The sequence below is a fragment of the Anser cygnoides genome, chromosome 4 (assembly GCF_040182565.1).
Source record: "Anser cygnoides isolate HZ-2024a breed goose chromosome 4, Taihu_goose_T2T_genome, whole genome shotgun sequence".
Classification (NCBI taxonomy): domain Eukaryota; kingdom Metazoa; phylum Chordata; class Aves; order Anseriformes; family Anatidae; genus Anser; species Anser cygnoides.
In genome coordinates, this window is record NC_089876.1 from 32,374,423 (window position 1) to 32,398,597 (window position 24,175).

Genomic DNA, 24,175 nt, shown 5'->3' on the forward strand with positions numbered 1-24,175 from the left:
ACCTTTAGACGTGGCAAACATTCTTAGTATCTTCCCAGCTGTGCACTTCATCACAGAACTGTCTCTAACTTTTTCCTAGTGTCATTTTAATCATGTGAAACTGAGCGCCTTTTCTGTCCTTTCAGGGACAATTATAACAAAAAAGATAATCATATGTTTGGAAAGAAAGAGAAAGCAAAATAATTCATTTCACAACAGAAGAAACTAGATATTTGGAGTAAGGAGCAATGTAAAGCATGCTGAGCCTAGATCAAATTTATAATGACACACATCAAAATACTTCAAGAAACTTTACTCCTCTTTAATATATTATTCTGTATGGTTAGTATCCGCTCAGTAACTCTCACCTTCCTAGACTTTCATGTGAGAATCTGTACTGTAAATTCACAAACATTAAAATGAATACAAAGGCTTGCCAATTTTGGCAGAGGTTTTGTGAGTATGCCTGTGTTCTTGTTCAAGTCACAGAATCAGCTCCCAAAATCAGTTTCACTGCTCTTCACAAAATGCCGTTGGCTGTTAGTCAAAGTTTTCCTGTGGGTTAGCTTCTTCAAAATGAATTAAATAGGAGTCTTTTAAATAAATTCCTGGTCTTGGCATTTGCTGTTTTACTCAAGCATTTGTCATTGAAAAGCCTATCATACAGCAAAGTGGCAGCTTTTGACAGCAGAATCTGAATCACAGCAGATTTTTCTCCACTCCATGCTTTATCCCCTCCTTTCCTGCCTTGTTTACCTGATACTCAGATTAGGTACAAATGAGAATCATTTTTAAAGTTTTCCCTCCATCCTTTGTGAAAGTGGACTTGCCCCTACTTGCTTCTTTATAGTGCGTACCGCCTACCTGCTTTTCACTAAGTTTCCAGGGACCGAGAGGTATCCAGATCCCACACAGACTGTTCAGAGCAAAACCCTATTTACATCCAGAGAGATTACATAGGAATTCATGTTTTTTTGTTGTTGTTGTTTTTTAGCTTCAGCTTTTTTCTCTCCTTTCCAACTCTACTTTTCATAAAGAAGAGACACAAACCGCAGAATTTATATCTAGATTTTCTCCACATGAAACCTATTAGCAAAAAGTGGGACTTTAGTTAAACCTATCATACAGGCAGAAATGGCTCTTGAAATTCATAACTAATTAGTTTTGTAGAAACTGTGGAATGGCTAGGATTCCCTATTTTAGCTTTTACCTCTCTTCTTCCTGCCTCGAACAATTCAATGACCCAGATCCAAATACTTCGTTCAGCAATTACCCTTGTTCACACTCTGTTTCATAGCCACAGAAGCCAAATGCATTCTGCTCAGAAACGGCTGATTGTCTTGGATAAATTCAATGATAACTATGACCAGGTTTCCCACTATTCTGCAGTCCCATGCCAATAACTTCACCAATATCACTCTACAAATACAGCCAGTAGCTGCAGTACCCAACACTGAGAAACTGCTCTAAATCACCTGCCTTTTAAATTCAAGATATTATTTCCTGTTACGTTTTCTTTTTCTCCTTCTGGTGCCCCTTACAGTTGTGAAGGTAGACATTACGCTTCAGGTCTCACTGCACTTGCTATGAAATTGCAGCCCTACCGTTCTCCTTGTAGCCCATTCCCAAGATGACCTCTGGTGCTCTGTAGTAACGTGTCACCACATACGGAGTCATCATGAAGCTCGTGCCTGCAGTCCGGGCCAGTCCAAAATCCAAAATCTTCAACGTGCAGTCAGATTTTACCACGATATTACTTGGTTTTAAATCCTGAAAAGATAGTGAGAAGAGGTATGACTGCACTTCATAAAGCTAGCCACAGCAGTGATCTGGACTGATATTTTAGGTCACCCTTGAAATATTACTATACTCTCTGACACCAATAGTTATAATCACAAATCACTTGCAGGTACTTGGTAAAATCTTGCTACTGTTTCTCTCAACATCCTTCACAAGGGTTGCTAGTTTGGCATATTTGGAGGCTTTAGTTGGATGGTGGGAGCTTACTAGTGTTAAATTAACTGCATTCAGCAGTTTAATAAGATTGGATAACTATTTGATTATTATTATGATTATTTTTTTTAAGTGCTGTCATCCTAGTAGAGACATTCCAACTGTATATGTGGAGTTACCTTACTGTTTGATTTATATTAATTATTCAATTCATCCTTTCCCAGAAGACTATCTTGAAACCAGATCTATCACCCTTCTGCATCTTTTATGCCAAGAAAGGAGACCTTGGTTTATGGCTAAACAATGTTCACCTTGGAACACATTTTATTAGCCCTTCTTCTCTTCCTTTCATAAGGGAAGATAAATATTTTCTCATCTGTTTTTTAAACTGGGAAACAAAAATTAGTAAAAGCACATTTTAATAAAGAATGAGGATATTTTAAATCCACTGAGTATTGCCTCCTGCTTGCAGTCACATGAACTGTTCCCTCTGTTGTCAACAGTCACAGGTAGCGAACTCCGGCATTCGCAGCCGGGTGCTCTGCCCTTAGCAGACACCGTGCTCTGAGGTAGAGAAGTAAAACGAGAGGATGCATTTAATACACACTTCACAGCCTTTTCATTCATTTTAGCAAACGTAAATCATGGTTAGTACTAATTCCATATGTTCTGCCTGCTCTCTGGGGAGCTTGATCTGAGTTGTATGACATTGAGCTGGATCTTGATCATACTTGTATGACACAATGACACATACGACTTGTACAACATCAATTCAGATAGTCTGAATGCCATGCATGCACATTAAGATGCAGACAGCTGCATTTTCAAGAGCAATACCCGTTTTCTGTATGTTTCAGAGATCGTATGCACTTTGGTGATTTCCAGTGCTTATTGTTTGGTTATTACTAATAAGGACATGACCTTTTTAAAGTTCACAACTAATCTCACTATTAAAACGGTCAAAAAGCTACTCTGACAAGGGGATGGGCTATGACTTGTAAACATATGGCCATTTTCCTGGGGGATAGGGCTTAGATCCACAGTACACAAGATACTCAACTGGTTTCTCAAGTCCTCATGAGGATGCCATTTGCTGCCCTAACTTTCAAACCCAAGTCTGCTTACCCTGTGAATGATTCCTGCAGAGTGAAGATGCTTGATACCACAGAGCATTTGGTAAAGTAGATAAGACATTCGCTCATGGTCGAGCTCCATCTGTATGACCTGGCACAGATTGGCATCCATTAACTCCATTACCAGGTAACTAAATGAAAAAGCAAAGTCATGAGCTTATCATCTGTGTTGAGGAAGAATTACAGCATCATTTCCAGTGAGTAACAAAGCCTTTCCTTGTTTCAAAATGTCACTGATTTCTTCTGACTGGATATAACATAGCTGGAGAGTGGCTAAGCACAGAAATTGCTCACAACCATATCGCCATGGTGCTTGTCTCTCACTGCACCAATGCTGTCCTTGGTGGGCCTTTCTTAGTACATTCCCCAGAGACTGTACCTTACATGCACACGCAAGCAGCACAAAATTGAACCATGCAGAACACAGAAGAGCCACAAGCATCAAAATGACACGACTACTTGGCCTTTGATCATCATGAGGAATGGATACCGCAGCACACGTAGGAATCTGAGAGAAGTGGTGCTAAAACATGCATCCCCACGTGAAATGTCTCCAAAACCCTCCTAAGACTGCATGACTAAACTCAGTTCTCAGTACAAACAATTGGTCTTGAGCTTCTGGTAAATAAGCTTTACTGACAACCTCAGCAGGACCTTATCCCAGTCCCCTTGAGAGGGAAGTTAATAAGTTGAACACACACAGCTCATTTCTTATGAGACTTCTCATAAGCACAGCTGAATCTTAATTATAACAGGGCATCAAAGCACTCTCAAACTTTGGGGAAAACACTAGCTTTCTATTTCTGTGTGACCTACATGCCTCATCTTCTCCCCAGCACTAGTTATCTCCTCTGCTCTGCACATGTCTGCAGCGACAATTTTATGCGGAAGACTCGTATACCAAAACCAGAACCATACTTGCCACTGCTATCTGTCTGTTGGCATCACTGCTATCAGAGTACAGAAAGGAATACATTTCCATACAATGCATACAGAATATGGGAAAGACTGAAAGATAAAAGGCATTCAGCTATATAAAACACTATTTAAAATTTCATTCAGGGCAGGTTCCTGCTACGCACAGTAGTGCTTGTGCAATAGGCAATGCTCAGCAGAGACGCTAGTTATCCTTTGCACCTAGCACTGGTTCCCCAGGCAAGTAATTGTAGGCAGTCAAAGGTTAGTACAAAGCCAACATGAAAGGAGGAAATATTTCACATCTGTCTCTCTTATGGGAAATTATTTCAGAGTGAACTGCTGCATTTCAAAACCTCATGACTCAGGGAGCTGTGCAACAACCATCATTTCCCAAGCAAGCTAACACCACAAAAGCAGGCCCTTTTAACTACTCACACCTCTTCCTACGCATTTGAAGGTAAATGCAAGTAACTGTAACTCTCTCAAGAAGGGTCTCACCAGCAGGCTTTGCACACTTACAGCACTTAGGAATCCCAACATTTGGCACCTTATAAATGTCAGAAGTCTCTGAACATGGGAATGCAGGGTATCTGTCTACCAAAGCGTGGTCTACACATGATCGTTTTTAGAGGAGCTCACAGCCTTTGTATTCTGCCAAGTTACTGAGTTCATGGTACACTGTAATGCCCCACGTCTCTAAAGCTTTAGTTTAATTACTTCCTGTATTACTTACACATCCTGGAACTCCTCCAGAGATTTCTGTGGTGTGAAGACATTTAATAAACTGATAATCTGAAAAGCAGAGTAAGACAAAAGGAGGAAGACAAGTGATAAAGGTAAGCAGTTGAACCCATTTTGAAGTGTGTGTTAAAGGACAAACTGTTTTCCACTGCTCAGTTTATACCAGCACTTCTCACTTCATGGCTCAGTAAGAAGCTGGCAACGTTCAAAATAAAATGCCTCACATCTCTAAGATTTCTTCAAGGTGCACTTGAAATGGTTTCTGAGAGAAGGATTAGTAAGGAATGATAAACCAAAACGATAACGGTGAAAGAGCCCTCTCAATTTTGAAGTTACAGGTTCAAAGACCAGCCTCAGCTCAGTCTGTGGGAACAGTCCTCTTGCAACAGCCAGAAGTGTCTTATATATGGAGAATGCACGTCTGAGGGGAGAAGTAATCAAGGACCATTGTACTGTAAGTAAACAGAAGACCTTCCTTCTCTCTGACACACTCTCAACTCCTTTGAGGGCACTTGTCCACACAAACTGACACAATTTCCATCCCCAGACGTACTGCATTTTAGTACAAGCACTTCAGAAGGGCAGGTACATTCTAGGCCAAAACGGGACTTCTGTTATGCAAGGTGTATTACTTGCTTTTTAAACATGCTGGGCTACTGAAAGACACTGATAGCAATGTGCAAAGCAGCACAGAGGAAAAACGTGACCTTAGGGATCCAAATTCCTCATGCTTTCCTTCTTGTGAGCAGGAAAGGTAGGAGATGGAGGCAAAGCCACCACGAAGATCACATCTGAACCTCTCCCTCTCTGCCTACACCACCTCTCTAGGCTTGTCTTGACAATCTTCTCCTTCATGCGCACTTCTCAAAACTCTTAATCAGCAAATGCTGCACTGTCCTCAGCTTTTATGCAGCATTTTAAAAATTACACATTTAAAATGAGTATCACTACTCTGCAGTCCTCTGCTCTTCTCCAGTCTATTCTAAACGAAGTGAAAACACATCATTCTCCTGGTTACATGGAGGACTACTCACCCCTGCATTTTCAAAGCCTCCTGGATTGCTCTGACTGAGGGTAGCTTCAATCCATGTCAGTAGGGAAGAGGCAGGTACACACCCAATTGACAAGGTGAAACAAGGAAAAGTCAATGCCCAGAGGTGGGGGCAGAGAACATTAAATGTGACAAATCCCACTTTTTGTCATTTTAGGGCCAAACCTTTTTCTCCGCATGTGAATTTGTGACTGGTGCAAAGTATCAAACCTCAGCTTACATCATGCTTTTCAAGCTCATCTACGCTCTGCATAATGAGAAAGCCATTTCAGGATCTGAGGCAAGAGTAAACGTAGCTAACTAAGAAATTCACTCCTATTGAAAGGAAGGGGCATCCAGCAACAGCAGCAGAGGAGGAACTATAAGAAAATAAAATCCTTGGGAAGTCCCTTGAGCAATGCATTGGGGCAATCCTACATAACCCATTATAAAAACAGCAAGTGTACATACAGGCAGACAGACAGTTCTAAAACAGTTACTATTAACATACAGACATGAGGTATGTCCACTGCTACAGTTAAGGATATTTTACTTCGTTACAAATTCTAGATTTTATACAATAGGTAGTGGGTGTACAAAGCAGAGTAGTCTAGAACTTCCTAATGTTATTTCAACAAGAGCACTTTAAGTAAGAGGAATAGTGCAATGTGTTGTGGCTTCAGAGTTCCTGGCTCCACACTATTAGCTGACATACAAATACATGGAAATGGTCAAGTGCTTTGGGTTCTTTACTTTCTTCAGCATTTTTAAAATAATCTTCATAATGATGGCCCCTTATCTTGCACAATCTGTACATCACATCTGTATGATACTAGGTTTCGGATGAAATCCAGAACAAGGAGTGACACTTGAGCTGGGCACTCCAACTCAAGAAACACTGCTTTGAATCTTGAGCCCTAGTGACAGGCGGATGGAGCCAGCATTCCAACCATCACTTATATATTTCTGGAAAAACAGTAGACAAGAACATATTCTGCTCTCTCCCCTTCCATCACCCCCCGCCTACTCGCTGGGCTCCATTTGGCACAGCCTTTACAGTAGTATATGCAATAAACTCATTCTCCTATATTGGCAAATAGTGTCAGAGAGAAGGTAGACCTTGAGCATACTTCACTTCTCATTTCCTCTCCTGTGAAAAGGCATCCATCATAAGAGGTTTCTTCCTAACAAACCAAAATACTTGTTTCCTATAGAAAACTTACATTTTTATGATTCACACACTTCATGAGGACCAGCTCTCTGTAAGCTCGCTTGGCGTGAGTTTGGTTCTGAAATGGTCTGCTGAGCTTCTTAATGGCCACGTTTCTGTCAAGGACAGCATCATATGCAGCACTGCAGTAATTACAAACAAAAGGGTTATACATCTTAGAGGACATCCTTCATTTCTGATGGCAAATTCCTGGCCTCAAGCCTATTATTCCCATTTTTCACCCCGAGAATAGTAGTGGGACAAGGGAGAAAAAAGAAGACATCAAGAGGAAACATGTGCCACCACATCAGCAGAGTACAGCATGCACCACTGCTTCTGAACTCTGGTTTCATAGGAAGCTAACATTTATTTTCAAGGAGTGAAGAAAAAAAAAGAAAACATTATGTAACTCTAAATAAAAATACGATAAAAACTTGATGAGATGAGAAGTTCTTTCCTAAAGCAACAACGTGCAGTGGGTACAGTGGAGAGGCATATGCTTTTCCCATCATGATTAAGGACACCTTCACCAGGTGGCTCAGTGAACAATTCCCCACTTTTATTTAGAATGAGTTTTGTCTTTTCCTTATAATACTTTTAATGAAATCAAATTATTTAATCATTCCTATACACCATATCATCCAGTTCTACTTACACACCTAGAAAAAGAACAATTTCACAAAATGTCTTTGTCATTTCCTTTTAGTAATGAAAAAATTGTTACATATGTTTAGTTAAAAATTTTGAGAACATGAAGAAATACAGGCTGTGGTTTGCAAAGCAGACTCTTAAAAACGGGCTTCTAAAACTCTCTTTTAGCTTTTAAAATATTTTGCACAACCTTCACATATTTTGATAACCTTCACCTCCTGTGAGTTTGTACCACTTTAATTTTGGTTGCTGCAATATGACTACACAAATGCCAAATTCTGCGTTTCATAAAGCACAAGTTCTCAGCCGTGTTCTGCAACTAACAGTCCTCAGATCCTGTTCCCAAGTCTCCCTTTTCTCAAGAAATTAATTCCTGCTTACCGTAGGCATTCATTGACGTTCACTTACAGCATCTTACTGACCACGTACAAAGCAGAAAGCATACATCAGAAGCTTAGTTACAAAGCCAACAAAAATTTACAAGCTCTCTAAAAAGCGTTGGCAATGTCTGTCTTGAAATGTCTCCTCCTCCACCTGCATGGTTTCCAGTTACACTACTCCTACATGAGGAACACACCAAATACATCCCTCAAAAAAAAGCAGCTGGTTACTAGAGGTGGTGAGGAATACTTTGAAGAATGCTTTAGTAAACTATTGACATTTGGGGCAGGGTGGTGGGATTTCCCCCTGAGAATGTCTGCAGACAAGGAAAAAAGCAACAACTCATGAATGTCCTTCGAGATACTCTGGAATTTTCAGGAAGTTCCATTTTAATATTTTCGTAGTGCAACTATTTCACATCAAACCCCAAATTTACAAAGAAATGTAAAAATAAATAGAAAGCCAAAGGAGTTTAAAAACATGATCTTTCTATAGTTAAATGCTTTGCCTCTATCATTGATGGACACACACTTTGAATATGCTTTAGCAGACAAATGTCTCAGCTAATCCATATTACCTCATCACTCAACAGCTTTTAAAAAGAATAGTCCACATAAGACTCAGTTGAGTTATATAGGAATGTTTTAAATCACTGTCATCTCATTTTCTATTCATGTGTTTTAATTTCATTAGTTATGTCACATCATCATAGGAGTTACCAAACAGTAACACCAAAAAGTTTGTCTGGGCAACCATTTTCCCCAGTTTCTGTTCTCTGATCATTTTTCTGAATTTTCTCTCTCTGTCAAGGCAAGAGATACAAAAGCACCCATCTAAAATCAGAAAAACAAAGCTTTCTTAAGCCCTAGGTGTTATGATCCATTTCCAGTCCTCTACGTATTGTAATGTCTGCTTCCTCAACTATGGAGAAAAAGAAAACAACTAAGATACTCCTTTGTACAGCACTATTTGCTTTGAGATACAAGGATCTTACTTGTAGTTTTATTCTTGCCTTCTATCAAATAAATGGAAGGTGTCCAACCACTTCAAGACATCAATAGGTGAATTCATTGCACCAAGTAGATTAATAGTACTGATGCTTTTTGCTATTCACTGGAGAGAATCTTTTGTTTCCAGACAGCCAACTATGCATTTTACTACAATGAAATTACAGATACCACACGTAGGTCCCCGCTACACAAAATCCTTTCCTCAGAACACCAAGATTAGCACTGATGATATATATCAGCCTTCTTAAGACAAACTTCCATCACTGGCAGAAGAGTGGCTGTATGAACAGGTGACTCAAGGGAACAGGGGTAAGAGAGAGTAACAAGTGTCTGAGAACTGATGTAAAAAGATCAAGCATGAAAGGCAATTTCAAGATCTCCAGTAAGAGAGCGGACTTACATGTAAACCCTGTGCTCCTTTCTCTGGAAACTGTATTGGAACTTTGCTCAACTATGAAATTATTTTCAAATTTATATAGTTGCCTATTTTTGTAACAAAGACTATAATTCAACTCCCAGTCTTGTAATTAAATTTTAGTTCTACTTCAATATGAGCTCAGAAAAAGAATCCTCCAAGCTTACTATCAAATCTCTGGCAGCTGCACAGATGGAAAACACAGTAAATAAACTCTTCCATTGTAAATTCTGTTTATGACTAGTTTTGTAAGGTAAATGTTGGTGTTAAAACTGCCTTTTTAAAAATGGTAAATAATTTGAAAAAAAAACACACAACAATTTAGCAGAGAAAAGTTTTAGCCAGATGTGAAAATAAATTCACGGCTACCAAGGCTTATATGTAATTATAGCTATTTAACAACTTCTTTGCTGACTCCAGCAAAAAAAAAGAAAAAGAAAACAAAGGAAACTAAGTGCAATTCTTTTTAGTCCAATGGATTTACACAAGCAGATAACCATTTACAACTAATGCTGCGCACAAGTTCAAACTGTAAGAATCAATTATCAATGCTCTCTTATCACACACTTGAAGGACCAGGCAATCGTTTTTCCACATAAATTAGCAAGCCAAGGGAAGCATTCCAGTTTGACGTCCAAGATGCTGTTTCAATAGACACAATATAGTATGGGAAGGATCTTTAAATCAATATCTCTTTTAATCAATAATGGAACTTAACACTAACCACTTCCATTATAATCTACCACAGAACTGACTGACAAAGTCACAGAAAACATTCTTTTTAAAATAGACTCTTAGAGATAGGTAACAAAATGGCAATTTTTGATAGACTTCATCTTCAAGACTCTTTGGATGGGGTAGTTGCATCCTTTTCAAGCTCCTTATGTTTTCTCCAGCCACTACTGGACTAAAGCAACCTTACTCAAGAGATGATGGACTAGAAGCCCAAAAGAGAGGAGAAAGCTCCTAGCCGCCAGCCCCCCAGGACAGGCTGTGAAACAAACATATACCACTGAAACTGGACAATTTCAAAAACAAAGGTTCAAAATGTAAAGGAACCTGTTAGAGAACTGGAGGTATCATTCAGTGTCCACGTGCTTCCATGTATTTATTAAACCTACTGCACACAAAATCTAGTCAAAAAGGAAAAGATAGGTCTTGCTCTTCAGCTTGCCCAAGCCTGCATTTTATGCACTACCCTGAAAAAGCGCGCTTTCAAACTGTGCCTCAAAGACTTACAGCTCTGGTACCAAACTGAAGTCCTCTGAGAATGGAGAAGTTCATCATCCGTTTCACATGATGGATTTTTCATTTAGATATTAAGTATTACAGAACAGAGAAGAGCATACTTGGCACATTTTGTCTACAGAGTATCTTGGTCTCATGTCTCATTATGTTATGGTATCACTGAAATTATTACTGCAGCATTTTAATACATATTTCCTTGCTTCACTATGGCAGACTTATGCTGTCTTCTACTTTGCAAAACAGAGCACTCCAAAGGCCCTGGTTAAATTCAAGTATGTTTTAGCTGACTTATGTTTTTTTCAGTTGTTAGATTAAAGCTCTCTGGTTATCTGCACATTAAACAAGAAAAGGTGATTTAAAGAGGTCTATGCACATTTATGTACAAAAATGTAGGGAAAATACTAAAAAACAGAAAAACTGCTCACTTGACCAGTCATAGCTATGCTTATTGAAACAAGACTCAGGCATAGCTAGAAGAAACTACTTGAAAATCAGCATCTCCCCTGCTAAATCTGTGGTGGTGTGTATCTGGGTAACTACCACCCTAGAGATTTTGTTCAGAGATCCGAATGCACACATGCATTTTCTGAAGAAAGCAAACACCAAGGAGTCCAAGTCTACACCTCATGCAGTCCCTTTACTTTCACCCTTAAAGGATTATAAAGTATTGCTTTCGTATTCATGAGATCCGCAGTGCAATTTGAACACCTATTATTCATTCTAAGTACTGCACTCAGCCCCATTGCTTGAAATGTCAAAGCCAGGCAGCCCTTTCTAGCAGAAAAAAAATAAGAAGTGCAGTGAATTTATATTTCTAAAGGTAAGAAGATTCAAAAACTTCACTGTGAAACCTATTTCACTGTTCAGACAGATTGAGACAGCCACTATCCACTAAATTTTCAGATTTGTAGTCTGAATTAAGATGGCTGAGCCACCATAGAGAAAACAATGCAAGTTGCATGGATACAACACTTATTTTTAGCCAACATATTTACTACTTAACTCCACTCAACATACTCCAACAGTGCTATACTGTAAGTTCTCCACTTACCCTACTGCATAAAACTATAAAACCACAACATGATTCACTGTGTGGCAAAATAAGCTATACACTTCTAGAACCACTGGGAAAAATGGGAATCAGAGGCTGGAGTGTACTACGGAAAGAAAAGCTCTGGAATAAAATTTGTCCTCATCTACTTCATGACAAATTGTCCTGTTACTATGCTGAGCCTGCACAAATGACTTTTTTTTTTTAAAGAACAACTACACATGTGAAAATACCAAATTTGCTAATGTTAACATGGTGTTCTTTCCTTAAAAGCTCTAGCAGCTCTTAAAGGTGACTATCCTCTCTATCACCATCACAAACCTTAAGCACATAAACAGAAGCTCCACACCATGCAGAGACCACAATCACATTGATTGAGCTGACAACTCAAATGCACAAGCTTATGCTCTTTTTGGTTGTACAGAAATAGCTCTGCGGCTCTCTCATCTGCCGCTTGAACTTCAATTTAGTCATCTTTCTAGTTACATGAGCTGGTGATGCCCTAAAAAAGGCATCATTTTGGAATCCACTGCTCAGTTTTGTAGGTGGATGCAGGACGAACTCCTTTCTCAGAGCCATGCTCACTCACAAGAGCTGCATCAGGACAAAGCATGAAAGGCAACATGGCGACAGCTGTCCTGTTCCTGAGAGGTGTGCCAGGTGATGTAGAATAGGTACCATTTTAGTTTTCCGGGTGATTAAAATATTAAGGAGAACAGTTACATACTTCTCATTTCTATATATTCCACTGATTTATTTTATACTTAGCTCTGTAAGTGACTCAGTTGTAGCATCATTTTCTGGCAGAACTGTCAGAAGAGAAGTGGTGCTTTCTGATTCTGCATTTATCATGCCACTAATTCAGTATATATTCTGCATGCTGGCAACTGCCAGGCTAGGAAATTCAGCCTGGTCAGTGATACAAGCCAGCATTTTTTCATTCTGTTTTTAAGTCCTCTAGATCAAAATGCTTTCCTTCACACAAGTGACACTTAAGAGATAACAATCTCTTGGTTTCCAAACCATGCTGCAAGCTTGGGAATTTACTGAAGCCAGAGCAAGGTAAACATCTGAAAAATGGATCAGAGCTAGGGATGCTTATCTGTGTTCCATGACAGAAAATACAAGGGCCAAAGAATTTGCTATCTAATTTGTAATTAAACCCAATCAAGTCCAATATTCCGTCTACCCAGCATTTAGCAAAGGGGTATAAGATGAGAAATCTGGTGAGCAATTTCCAGATTTGATGTTCTGAACTCTCAGCAGGGTACGTACACTTGTGACACCTTTCAAGGTTTGTTAAGTGTCAAAGCAGCAAAGCCAGAAGAGTTCCAGTTCCCTCCTTCTACAGCCATGTACAAGACTAAGGAATTATGGACACTAAGGAAAAGTCTGAGCAGAAGCTGAGTCTCTAATACTTTCCAACTGGCAGTCACGTGATGATTCTGTTATTCTTGGATCTGCAGACTGAAACAGAAAAGAGCTACTATCTTCCATACCCACCTCACAGTTGTAATTTAAAAAACTTAGTGGCTTGTTTGATGAAGAGAACAAAAGCTGTCAGTTTAAGGAGAAAGAAAGGGTAACATTTGTTGCTGCAACCCTCAGCTGCTTAAAAACCAAAAATTCAACCAAGCACTGAAATCATATTGTCAGCAAGCGATCATCTACAATGTGATGAGCATAGGAGGAAAAAGAAAGTTTTTATAAAAGATTAACCCTAAAAGACTACTCAAATTCTAGTTTCCCAAGGCAAACCCCGTGGCTTCTGCAAGGTTATTCCAAACAGAGGCAGATAATCACAGATGTTGAAACATTACCTGTTGGTGTTCTGGGAGGGAACAAAGCCAATGCTCACACTTGTGTCACATTTACCCTCCCTGCCCCTACTCGGTAACTAACTCAACCAGCCCAAGCTGCTCTAACTCATCCAGTATGCTCACATCCAGCTGGGGCAACTCACAGTGAGGGACATCTCTGACACAAGAAAAGATAGCAATGGGTGAAAATGACACTTTATCAGGATATAAAATATTTTACCTGCTGTACAGCAAGCCAAAATGCCTCACCACTTTAACGAGAACAAAAGAATATGTCACTTAAGTTGTAGGGTGGCCCTGTTACTCCAGAATGCATCAGAAATTACAAGATTTTCCTGATTCAGTTTTAGAATAAGATGGTGTTTTTTTTTTTCCTTATTAGAAAGTCTACCCCCTTCTATAGATCATGAGGAATTAGTGACTCCAGAGCTACAAAATGCAGTTTTGATTTGTAAATGGGCAATGAATTTCAACTTAATGGAAAAATTTACTACCATCAATACAGAAAAGAACAAAAGCAAGAAAACAAACAAAGCCAAAAAAACTACACTGATGTCCTCTCGGCCACCTGCATTCACACCTGCTTCTCAGTCCTCCTCCTTTCTGCTGCCCTTCCCAACTGCTTCTTTTTTTTTTTATCACCAACTCTTTCTGGTCAGTTTTCCCAGTAGCGCCATGCAAGACATGTCTTATATTGTTCAAAAACTTCACTTAGGCTTCCTATGCAATCCCTTGTTTTGTATTTTCTTTCTGTTTTGCTTAATACCTGTTATATTCTGGTTCTTCACCTGTCCCAGTTGTTCCTGTTTGTAGAAGGAAAGCAAGTCATTAGATGACAGATAACCTTTTGCTTTCTGTTAAACACAGTGAAAATCTGTAGACCACTAATGTCAGAGAATAAATAGCACCAATTCATGCTGACAATGAAAGCTGAATGAACTAATCTGCATTTCATTCAAGACTAGCTCTAGTTTTCTATTTCCAGTTCAATTTCTTTCTTGTTTTGGTATTTGCCCGTTTATTTAGATGCTCTGCCCTGTAGCCCCACTGCTACGATTCCATATGGTCACAGCAATTTTCCTACCGCAGAAGAAACCTCCTGTCCTGCTCTGCTGTCAGACACACAGTAATCAGTGCGGAGGATGCAATAATCTTCATTTCAGCGGTGACAGGATTTCAGGATAATGGATTAGAGGGAAAAGACTGAACTCGGTTAAGCAAGGACTGCGATGCACTGACTTGTTAATTCCAGTCTCAATTTCCTGACTGAACTGGTATTTACCTGCATCTGATTTCCAAGAAAAGATAACCAGAGACTGCAGGAGAAGCAAGAAGCATCTTAAAACTGTTGGATGTGACAAAGTACAGGAGCAAAAGAGATGCAATATGAAGAGGAGGAGACCTGGCAGAGGCCATAGGAAAGCCCTTGGTGGGGTAAGAGCAGATAGGTGCTTTTTATCCATAAAGGGAGTTATGAAATGTTACTGCCTGATAGCCAAAAATCTAAATAAAAATGAGTTATTAACCACCACTGAAAGACCTAAGGGCACAGAAACGTCAGTGACTTCTCTATAGCCACAGAACTTACTAACAGCTGATAAACACCAATGTTCTTTTTTAATGGCACTAAGTATCACAGATGCTTAACCATATCCACTCATGACCATGAACAAACTTGCTCTCTACCTAGGAGCTATACTGAACCAGCTGAAGATCCTGGGTGTCACCACTCTCACTGGAGCCACAAAGTGCCTCTGCAGCACTGCAGCTTATCACCAGGTTTAGCAAATACTGCTCTTAGGGTTCACAAAAACAGGTTGTGCACAGACGGTTTCTAAAGCACCTGATTTCATTTTTTGTTTTTACACACATCTGCACAGGGAAAATTTGGACTGGATTTTGCCTGCTTAAGTTTTGTAGTCATGGAAACCATACAGGTTATTTAAGGCAAAAAGAGGAAAGAAAAATAGAGTCAGAGAAATAGGCAGTCTTGAGTACTTTAGAGACAGCCTCTGATCTCTATGCTCTTGGAGCGCACTGTGGCACTTTTTTATTACATGTCGTTTGTAATGCCCAGGATTTAAATTACATTTTAGATTTCTGTGTACTAGTGAAGGGGAATGAAACATGAGAAGATAAACATAAAATACATGGCGACTATCTCCCTGCCAAGAGCCTCTGCAGTTAGGCAACAAAAGGACATGACAAAAAATATTTGAGGAATATTTTTTGTTAAGTAATTACATCTAAGTCCATATCCTTTCATTCCTTTAAGCTTTCAAGGACAAAAAGAAGATACAAACAGTAACTCTTGTTCAAACATGACATCTCAGGTATCTCTGTCATTTAAAAACAGTTTTTCATCCTGTCTCAGGATCTCTCACGCACTGTTACTAGATATATTTTTTTCTTCTTCTTCTTTCTTACTTAAAGAAATTAGTAGACAGAAGTAGTTTTAAGAATCAAAGCAAATATGAAATATAAGCTGTTTATTCTTAAAAACAATTAAATTAACGTAGCTGATTTTTCAGATGTGTAATGTACAGTGTAATGTACATATGGCAGCTATCTATAATCCTTAGGCAGACCAAGCTCAGTTATTTGTTCAGTCATTAACAAGAGCATCGCAAGAAGTTCCCTCCTCTCACTCCTATGCAAGCAAACTGACTCTGAATATGTGCTACTGTGCCAATTCTAATAACGTTACCTTCACAGACAAATCTGCTCAATTTAGATAAATGTATTCACCCCTAATATTCCAGAGCCCAAACCCACAGCGATACTAAACCTTTGCTGTTTCCACTGGGAGTCACTCAGCACCTTACAATTCATGTGCCAGTGATTCAGATTCTCGAGACAATTTCAACATTTGCTATTTTTCTGAAGAACGAAGTCACAGATTTTGCAGAATGAAAAAACAGAATGTGCTGTTCCAGGTATAAGTCAGACGGTGATCAATGGCTAACCAAATACATGTAATTAATTTTTTGACATTTCAGGGCAATGACATGCTGAAAATCCATAGAATACTACAATGTAAATGCAAATTGTCATTGGAGAAAAGCACTGCAATGTTATAATGAATGAGTGAAGCCTGAAACTTGCTGTCAGCTTCCTTATGGTATTTCAAAATTTAAGAAATTCCTGAAGTGGAAAAAAAAAATAAACTGGCAACAGTTCAAACCACGTACTCTTGGGAGAAAAAAAATCTCATCGAGTGTTGCCACTGTATGAGACAAAAAGCAGAAAATGTTTTTGAATTGCTATGTTCATTTCACTAGCAGTGCAGTAATAGTTCACAGTGCAAACTGACAAGGTATTTTCTGTATTCCTCTCATACAGAACACTTGTACAAATCTTGAAAGGTTGTCTTCAAAAACCTCCTCAGGAGCAGAGTGTCAAAGCACATCAGCAAAGCATATAACAGCATGAGAAACTTAAAACAATCTGAACTAATGGATACAAATTGGAGAATCTTTAACAGAACAGGATAAATCCGCAGCAGCCATCAACAATTTGAAGTGCAAGGAGTAAGCAAGACGTGACTGTGGAAACGAAATGCAGGTAACCCAACTCAAGATGTGCTCAGCACTGACTCAGGAAAAAGCCCACAACCAACCAAATTAAAACCTCCACTCCCTTCAGGGCCAGGGAAATTGTACCTGTAACTGGATGCACTGTTCACTTCATTTTTTTTCTGAATAACGTGTTCTTTCTTTTCTTCTACCAAAATTCCTGCTCTGCGCCATGATGGGAAGACCTTTGGATTTCAGTGGAACTAGGCTGGTTTACACAAGCAGAGACACTGACATCTATCTACTTCACCTCCGGCACATAGAAACCGAAATATTGTCAGGGCATGGTCCCACCTTTAATTTATTGATTTCCAGCTATAGAATAGAAATAAGCAATAGAAATAAGGTAGCGTGTTAACTTGAAAACACTCAGATGTCCATCCTTCTTTGTCCTTTTTCACTTCACCACAGCACATGCACAACCTTCTTTCCTTGATTATTGAGAGCTGGGAGTTGAGTATGAAGTGGCAACTCCATTTTTCTTCAGGTTTTACCACTACTCCCACTGCAGTATCCCTTTGGAGCCTTCCATTCAGACCAGGATTCAACTGTGTTACACACAAATGGATATTAAGAATAACGACCATACAAAAGAGCTTATGTGTTTTTGCGAACTCAAGAATCTGATGTTCTTCACCATTTACGAGCCCATTTCACAGAGAAACTTGTCATATTAAATCAAAATCTACTTCTAAATGGCTCTGTTGATTTAATATGCTCAGTCTTCAGTGACTTCTACCAGAGGCCTACAGGATGAAACAGGCTACCCTAAATTATATACAATAAAAAGTATTTTTAAAATATATGGAGAATTAGAGTAAGTTTTCACCTACAGAACACTTCCCTGGGATAGCTCAAGGAGAACAGCAATGAAAACAAACTTCATATTGGACATGGCACAGTGGACAGGACATGCACTAACCCCATCAACCACCACTCTAACTCCATCCCCTGAGTCTGGGCACTATGGTGACTGTTTCAGGGAGAGAATCCACAGGTGAATAACCAACCAGGAGCACCATCAGCACAACATTGTCAAGTGCAAGAACTTTGTACTCCCTAATATTCAACCACCAAATAACAAATCAGCAAAGGAGAACAAGCCTTAGACAATACGGCAAGCTATTGCTTGACTTGCTGTTAAAGCAAACTCAAAAAGACTATCTCCTTCATTCTCATGCTCAAAGAGATCATAAAATCACTCTACTAATTCCAAAAAACACTGCAAAATTGCCCAGTTTATTGCTTCAAGGATATTAATCTCCTAAAGATCTGCAGATGAGGAACCTTTTTAGGGGGTTATAATGCTTCCAACTAAAGAGTTCCCAGATCTCTTCAAAACCATCCTCAAACCATCAGCCTGCTCCCATATTCCTCTCCCGGAAACATTTATCCAACAAAGCCAAATTTCTTGCATAGCACAGAAAGCATAAAGCGCAGCCCAGCTAATGCTCCTCTGATCAGCTGACACAGCACTAGACCATATCCCAACATCCCACAGCATGAAACCCTGTCTTGAGTCTTCAGAGAGAAAGAAAAACCTTCAGTATTTCAGCTGAAAGACATCACCAAGCTCATCTCGCCCAGACAACTCAGTCTTCAATAGCTAACACAGTCTTGCAATAACAGACACAGCTATAGGCACCAACGCAGTCCTAAACAGGCCCAGTTTCTTTGTAAACTACTATTACGATCTTAATTACTTGCATCCCTAAGTATATAGGTTACACCTTTGCTGTCTACCTTGTAAAACAAGACTTTCTCCCTACTTCCACCATACCCCATACCCCCCTTCAAATCGCTTTTTAGAACATTCCTATACAATGTATTTTTTCTAGACATCGCAGACAGCATGATATTATCACAGACGGTACCAAAACTGTTAACTGCAAGCTATAGCAAAAAACCTCAAGATCAACTGCCTTGCTTGCAGGCAGAAAACACGTGAAACATAAAAACTACCCACTCCAACATCAGCATATTTCTGGTGATTTTATGGAACACGAGAACTCCTCTCCATCCACCCTCCTCTAAACTGTTCATATCATATCCACAGGCAAGGAGTGACCTGGCTCTTGCTCTCCCTTATAAAATTAGACAGTTGTCACCTCTTCTCCCTTCTAACATTGCAGAGGGGTGTCAAGTCCCCGTTCTCCATGTGGTTTAGCTGCTACATATCTAATTAAACCCAGAAAAGTGCACTCAACTTATTTTTACCTTTGAAGTTTTCTGTTTCTATTGCAGACCTAAAGATCAACTCATGGTCAAAAGCCTGTGTACTTTTCCTAACTGTAACACTTGGCCCAAAAAACTGTAAATTTTGTTTCACATTTTGTTTTCACTTGAACTTTTTGTTGTTGTTGTTTTCTCGCTTGATTTTCTGTCCTAGGACATTCCTAACTTTTCCCCATCAACTCTTTCTATGAAAGACAAATTCCCATTATATTAATTTTATTTTGCTTAACTTCTATTTTTTGTTGTTACTGTTGCTCACATTTGATCATTACAGCGATTCAGTTGCAGACAGACTCAACAAGGTCTGATTTTATTCTAAAACAGACTATAGTCAGTAGGAAGAGAAAATATATGATACTTATTTAAGTGGACAACTGGTACAGACTGAACATTGTTAGTACTTAACACAATCATATTTCTTTTAGAACCAATTTTAAACTAACCTTTAGCCCTCTTCTGCTTAAGATATGAAATAAAGTACTTGATACTTTAGATCAATCTTTGGACTCTTGTGTTCTTAAGTATACTAAAGGTTGGATGTGACAGACGGAGGACTAAGGATGTGTTGCTAATTGTCACACTGCCAATTATAGTGCCCATGTCAATGATCCATGGAAGTCTGCTTCCCTAAGTTACAAGAACCCGTTGCTTTCCCATTGTCTTTAACTACAAGGTAACACACACTACATCAAAGTCAGAAAACAGCAGTGATAAAAACAACAGATAGAATTAGGCTTCACCTTGGATCAATTTATAGAGATATAAATGTCCCACTATTAAGCAGGCAACAAATGCCCTCACAGAGACATTTAAACACATGCCACTTCAATTGAAATAAAAGAGCCATTTCTAAAAATACAGCCAAAAGCCAAAGAAAATGTTGTAACCTTTGACCATCATTTCAAATTCCATAAACCTTTTGTATTATTGAGAAGAGCTAAAAAATTCGTCTTTTGTTTCTGTTTTTCACATCATTGCAACACCTCTTTCAAAAACAAAAGAAACATTTGGCAGTTACCTCGATATGAAAGGCTTCCGTTCCCAATGCTTTAGAATGCTAGCGGATGTGACCACTTTCTATATAGCTCTCAGTGACTTTTACTGTACAAAGACTAAAATTACAGGGTTTACTCAGGATATAATTTGCACTGCCTCTGGAAATAGTGCCACAGTTGTCAGTTATATTAAGATCTTTCTCCTGCTTTCTTGCCAGTTACATTTTGCTATGTGGAGAAAAACCCCATGCTAACACTTGCACCAGCAGCAGAATTTATTAGGCTCCTTTTGCCTCAGGATGTCTATTGCCTGACTCTTATTTGTGCAATTTTAGACAATGTCTGTGATTAGCAAAATGTGAAGAAATGCAAGAGGCAAATCCTATTTAAAAGCATAAGAGAAACTGCTGATACTTACCAAACTATTCCCTGAGCCCCAGAGCCAATAGGTTTCAAGTTCTGGTAGCGTTTGAGAACTGTGAAGGTCGAGTCACCTACTTCCACACTGTAGAACTGGTTGTCAACTTTGCTTTTGCTCATGTTGTAATGTTTGGCAATATATGACACATCCACTTGTTTCCCAAATCCCTGTTGTAAAGAAAAAGGGAAAGGGAGAGGGAGGGAAAGACACAGAAATGAAAGCTGGTGAAACATCAGAATATTGATGAAACACAGTCAGCCTAGTTTTCAAATATAAATTCTTGTCATTTTAGGCTCATTGTCAGAGATCTGCATGAATCCTCAAATGCTTTCAAAGATGATGCCAAAGCCTCTTTCTCCCAGGAAGATACCATAAAAAGCCACTGATTGAAGGCAGCTGGTGAATTCTCCAGCTGATGGTGGAAAAAGTTACTCTCAGCTACTGGTCTGCACTTGCCATTACTATTGCTTTGTGACTGCTGGCTTGTGTGTTTGTGCTGATTCTGCCCTTATTTGTATTGTAATAAATACATTATCTTAGAACAAGTGGACTTGTATCAGTATGGAAGTGAACAATAGACACAGAAATCAGACTCTTCATTATCTGTCAGATAGAGTTAAATACTATTAACTCTAAGTTATTGTCAAATAAGCTTGTTGAGATGAGTAGTAAAACTTTCCCTTAGTGTACGATAAAGGCCTTGAGAGCCTTTCAATAGGAGCTGCAAAAGCAAACAGATCAGCTGATGAGAGAACTGTCATCTGACCTGGTTCCTGGACAGTATTCAGTAGCTCAGGGGATCCTCAAGTTCTGCATTTCTAGGAATAGGAGAGTTGTTCTTGTGATCTTACAAATGCATTAGTTCCCAGAGAAGACTAATTTTCATCAAACAAACACAAGTTACTGCAAACTTTTTGTGCTTGCATAGAAGCTACCACTGCAGAGCTGTAACCTTCCCTGTACTTGTGGAATTATTATGCAAAGAGTTCCATTATAAACTTTTTACCACTGCCAGTGAGCTCCGTTCACTGAAGATTATGGAGTAAAGTATGTAATAACTTTTAGTTACATTAAATGATGTAATGATGAGATAAAATTCAGAATTTAGCAGTTTAGTTTAGGATTCTATACTATATGATGCTGAGCAGAGGATGCAGAAGTTCAACCTGTTACAGACTTGCCCTGAAGTAGCTGATGATTCACTCCCCCAAGTCAATGTTTTCCTGATGTACAATGTTTTCTCTGAGGAGGAGCCGAGCCCAAATGTACACATCTTTTGCTGCATATGTCTCTCTGCCTGTGCATTCATTTCAGTGCTCACAAATGCAGCTTCTCCATTTTCTTTCTCGCTCTATTACAAATTGCTTTTCCAAAAAAGCTGAATAATCAACCATGCTGCATGACTAAACAATACCAAGTTGAATTTTGATGCCAAAGAAAAATGAAAAGTCCCTTTGGGTAATATTATTTTTTCATTGTAAAATGACATAATTCCACTGTTCCATGAAGCTGGTCATTAAAAACAGAAAATTCATCCTGCCAAGAACTTGGGCTCTCAGGTTCACCTTACAACTACTAATACCTTTTTTCTGTCACTTATCTCACTTGAGCACTTGTTGTCACTGGACAGCATTGGTTAAACCTAACCATCTCATTTAGAGACTTGAAAACATTCTAACAAATGTAGTTGTTCATTCAAACAGAAAATCTCATTTCAGAAGAGCAATTAGAAACATTATATTTACTCATGAAGCAGACACAGGGCAAAGGATTCGCTATGCCAGCCCCCAAACGCAGAAAGAGGAGGCACATGGACACCGAATCAGTGCTAAGTTCAGGGTTAAAGAGTGGAATAAGTCTGAAAGAGGTATGAAACATTCTCATCTGATGAACAAAAATATGCATCTCATTTGCACTTGTGTAACCTTAGTCTTAAAACTCCTTCCACTATGTGAAGACAGATGCATAAATCTGGCCAGCTCAGTTACTCACAGACCTGGCATTGAGAGGCTTAATTTTAATAATATGCAGGAATTAATTCCCGCTCTCCCTGACCAGACCAACATATTTGCAGAGTGTTTTGTTCTGATACCATTATCAGGGCGATGCAGACAATACTCAGCATTAGCACCCATCACTCCGAAACCAATGTTATGTAAATATCAGCATAATGATGGCAATTCCTTTGTGAGCATGAACCACAGCCAGCTCCTCTGGAGGTACAGACAGCATGGCTTTCTCAAAGCAGGCAGAGAACCAGACTTCGGCCTGGGAGAGCCAGGCCAGCCAACAGCACAGAGGCTGTGCTGGTGGAGAGGATGTGGAAGGCCGCAGCCAGTGAGAACACAAAGGAAGTAGTTTTGGTTGTTTTTCAAAAAAGTAACTTTTTCTAAAAAAACAGTGGGTGGTAAGGAGCTTTGGTAGATGAGACCAACACCGAGAATTACTTAGAAAATTCAAGGCAGGATGATTTAGTTCTAAGTTCACTCCAAGCAAAATGCCTCCTGCGAGCATGGCAGGCTTCAGCTTCAGGGCCAGGCCAATCAGTCTTCAGGTCGGCTACCGATTTGCTTCCTGCCTTTAAAACCTCACTGGTAACAAAATGTAGCAAAAATACTCTATTTTGCTGATGTATATTAAAGAGAAAATAAACAAAATTAAAACACAGTAAGCCTACTGCCTCAGCCCGAAGTACTGCTTACGTCTATAAGAACGTTGGGACAATGATATAATTATCCTTGTCACAATCATAATTTAAATCAAATCCCTAAACCAATGAATTAACAACGTTAGTGGATTAATCACATTTGAGCACATCTCCAAACCGAGACAACATGTAATCAAATCACAAACCATCTACAAGTCAATACAAAAGTCACTTCCTAAACACCGACAAGGAAATGACAGTTTTGTTTTACTCAAAGTGCAGCTAAAACGGCTTTACCCTAAAGCAAGGAAATTCATGCTCGTAGCAGAGCACGTCAGTGTCAGTTTTCATTTCAAATCCTGATTAAAAAGGTCTTCTCCAAGTCTTCAAATCCACGTTGCTGATCTCAAAGCAACATGTACACCACACTCGGGGGTCTTTCTGTTCCAGTCTCAGTGCCCACTGCGGCCCTTCCACATGTGGGAATAAAAATGTTGTTTTTGCACAGTTACATTGTTTAGAGGGAGGGAATGTGGTATTGAGATATGCTTGCAGTGATAAGAAAGCTTAACAGATGACGTTGTAAAATGCAGACAGCCAGAATCCTTAGAGCAATTAGGCAGAAATCACTGTGTAAGAAACATTATCACCTCAAAGAGTATAAAAGTTAAAAGAAATTTGACTTATAACAGGCAAGCAACTGAAAGCCATGCATTGTCCTGTGAAGCACCGGATAGGTTGTGAACCTGGATTATCCAGTCA

At 39.2% G+C, this 24,175-nt stretch overlaps 1 protein-coding gene across 11 annotated transcripts in view; it reads right to left on the reverse strand.

Annotated features, from left to right (window-relative positions):
* The window catches only part of MAPK10 (mitogen-activated protein kinase 10), a 141,205-nt gene that overhangs the window by 36,950 nt on the left and 80,080 nt on the right, over nucleotides 1-24,175 (reverse strand). For all 11 annotated transcript variants that reach the window (XM_066996608.1, XM_048074386.2, XM_066996607.1 and 8 more), the window contains 5 exons: nucleotides 20,764-20,933; nucleotides 6,978-7,107; nucleotides 4,717-4,775; nucleotides 3,058-3,196; nucleotides 1,584-1,749 (listed from right to left, as the gene is read on the reverse strand). In XM_066996608.1, the coding sequence (XP_066852709.1) occupies nucleotides 1,584-1,749; nucleotides 3,058-3,196; nucleotides 4,717-4,775; nucleotides 6,978-7,107; nucleotides 20,764-20,933 (664 nt within the window). The remainder of the gene's footprint in view (nucleotides 1-1,583; nucleotides 1,750-3,057; nucleotides 3,197-4,716; nucleotides 4,776-6,977; nucleotides 7,108-20,763; nucleotides 20,934-24,175) is intronic.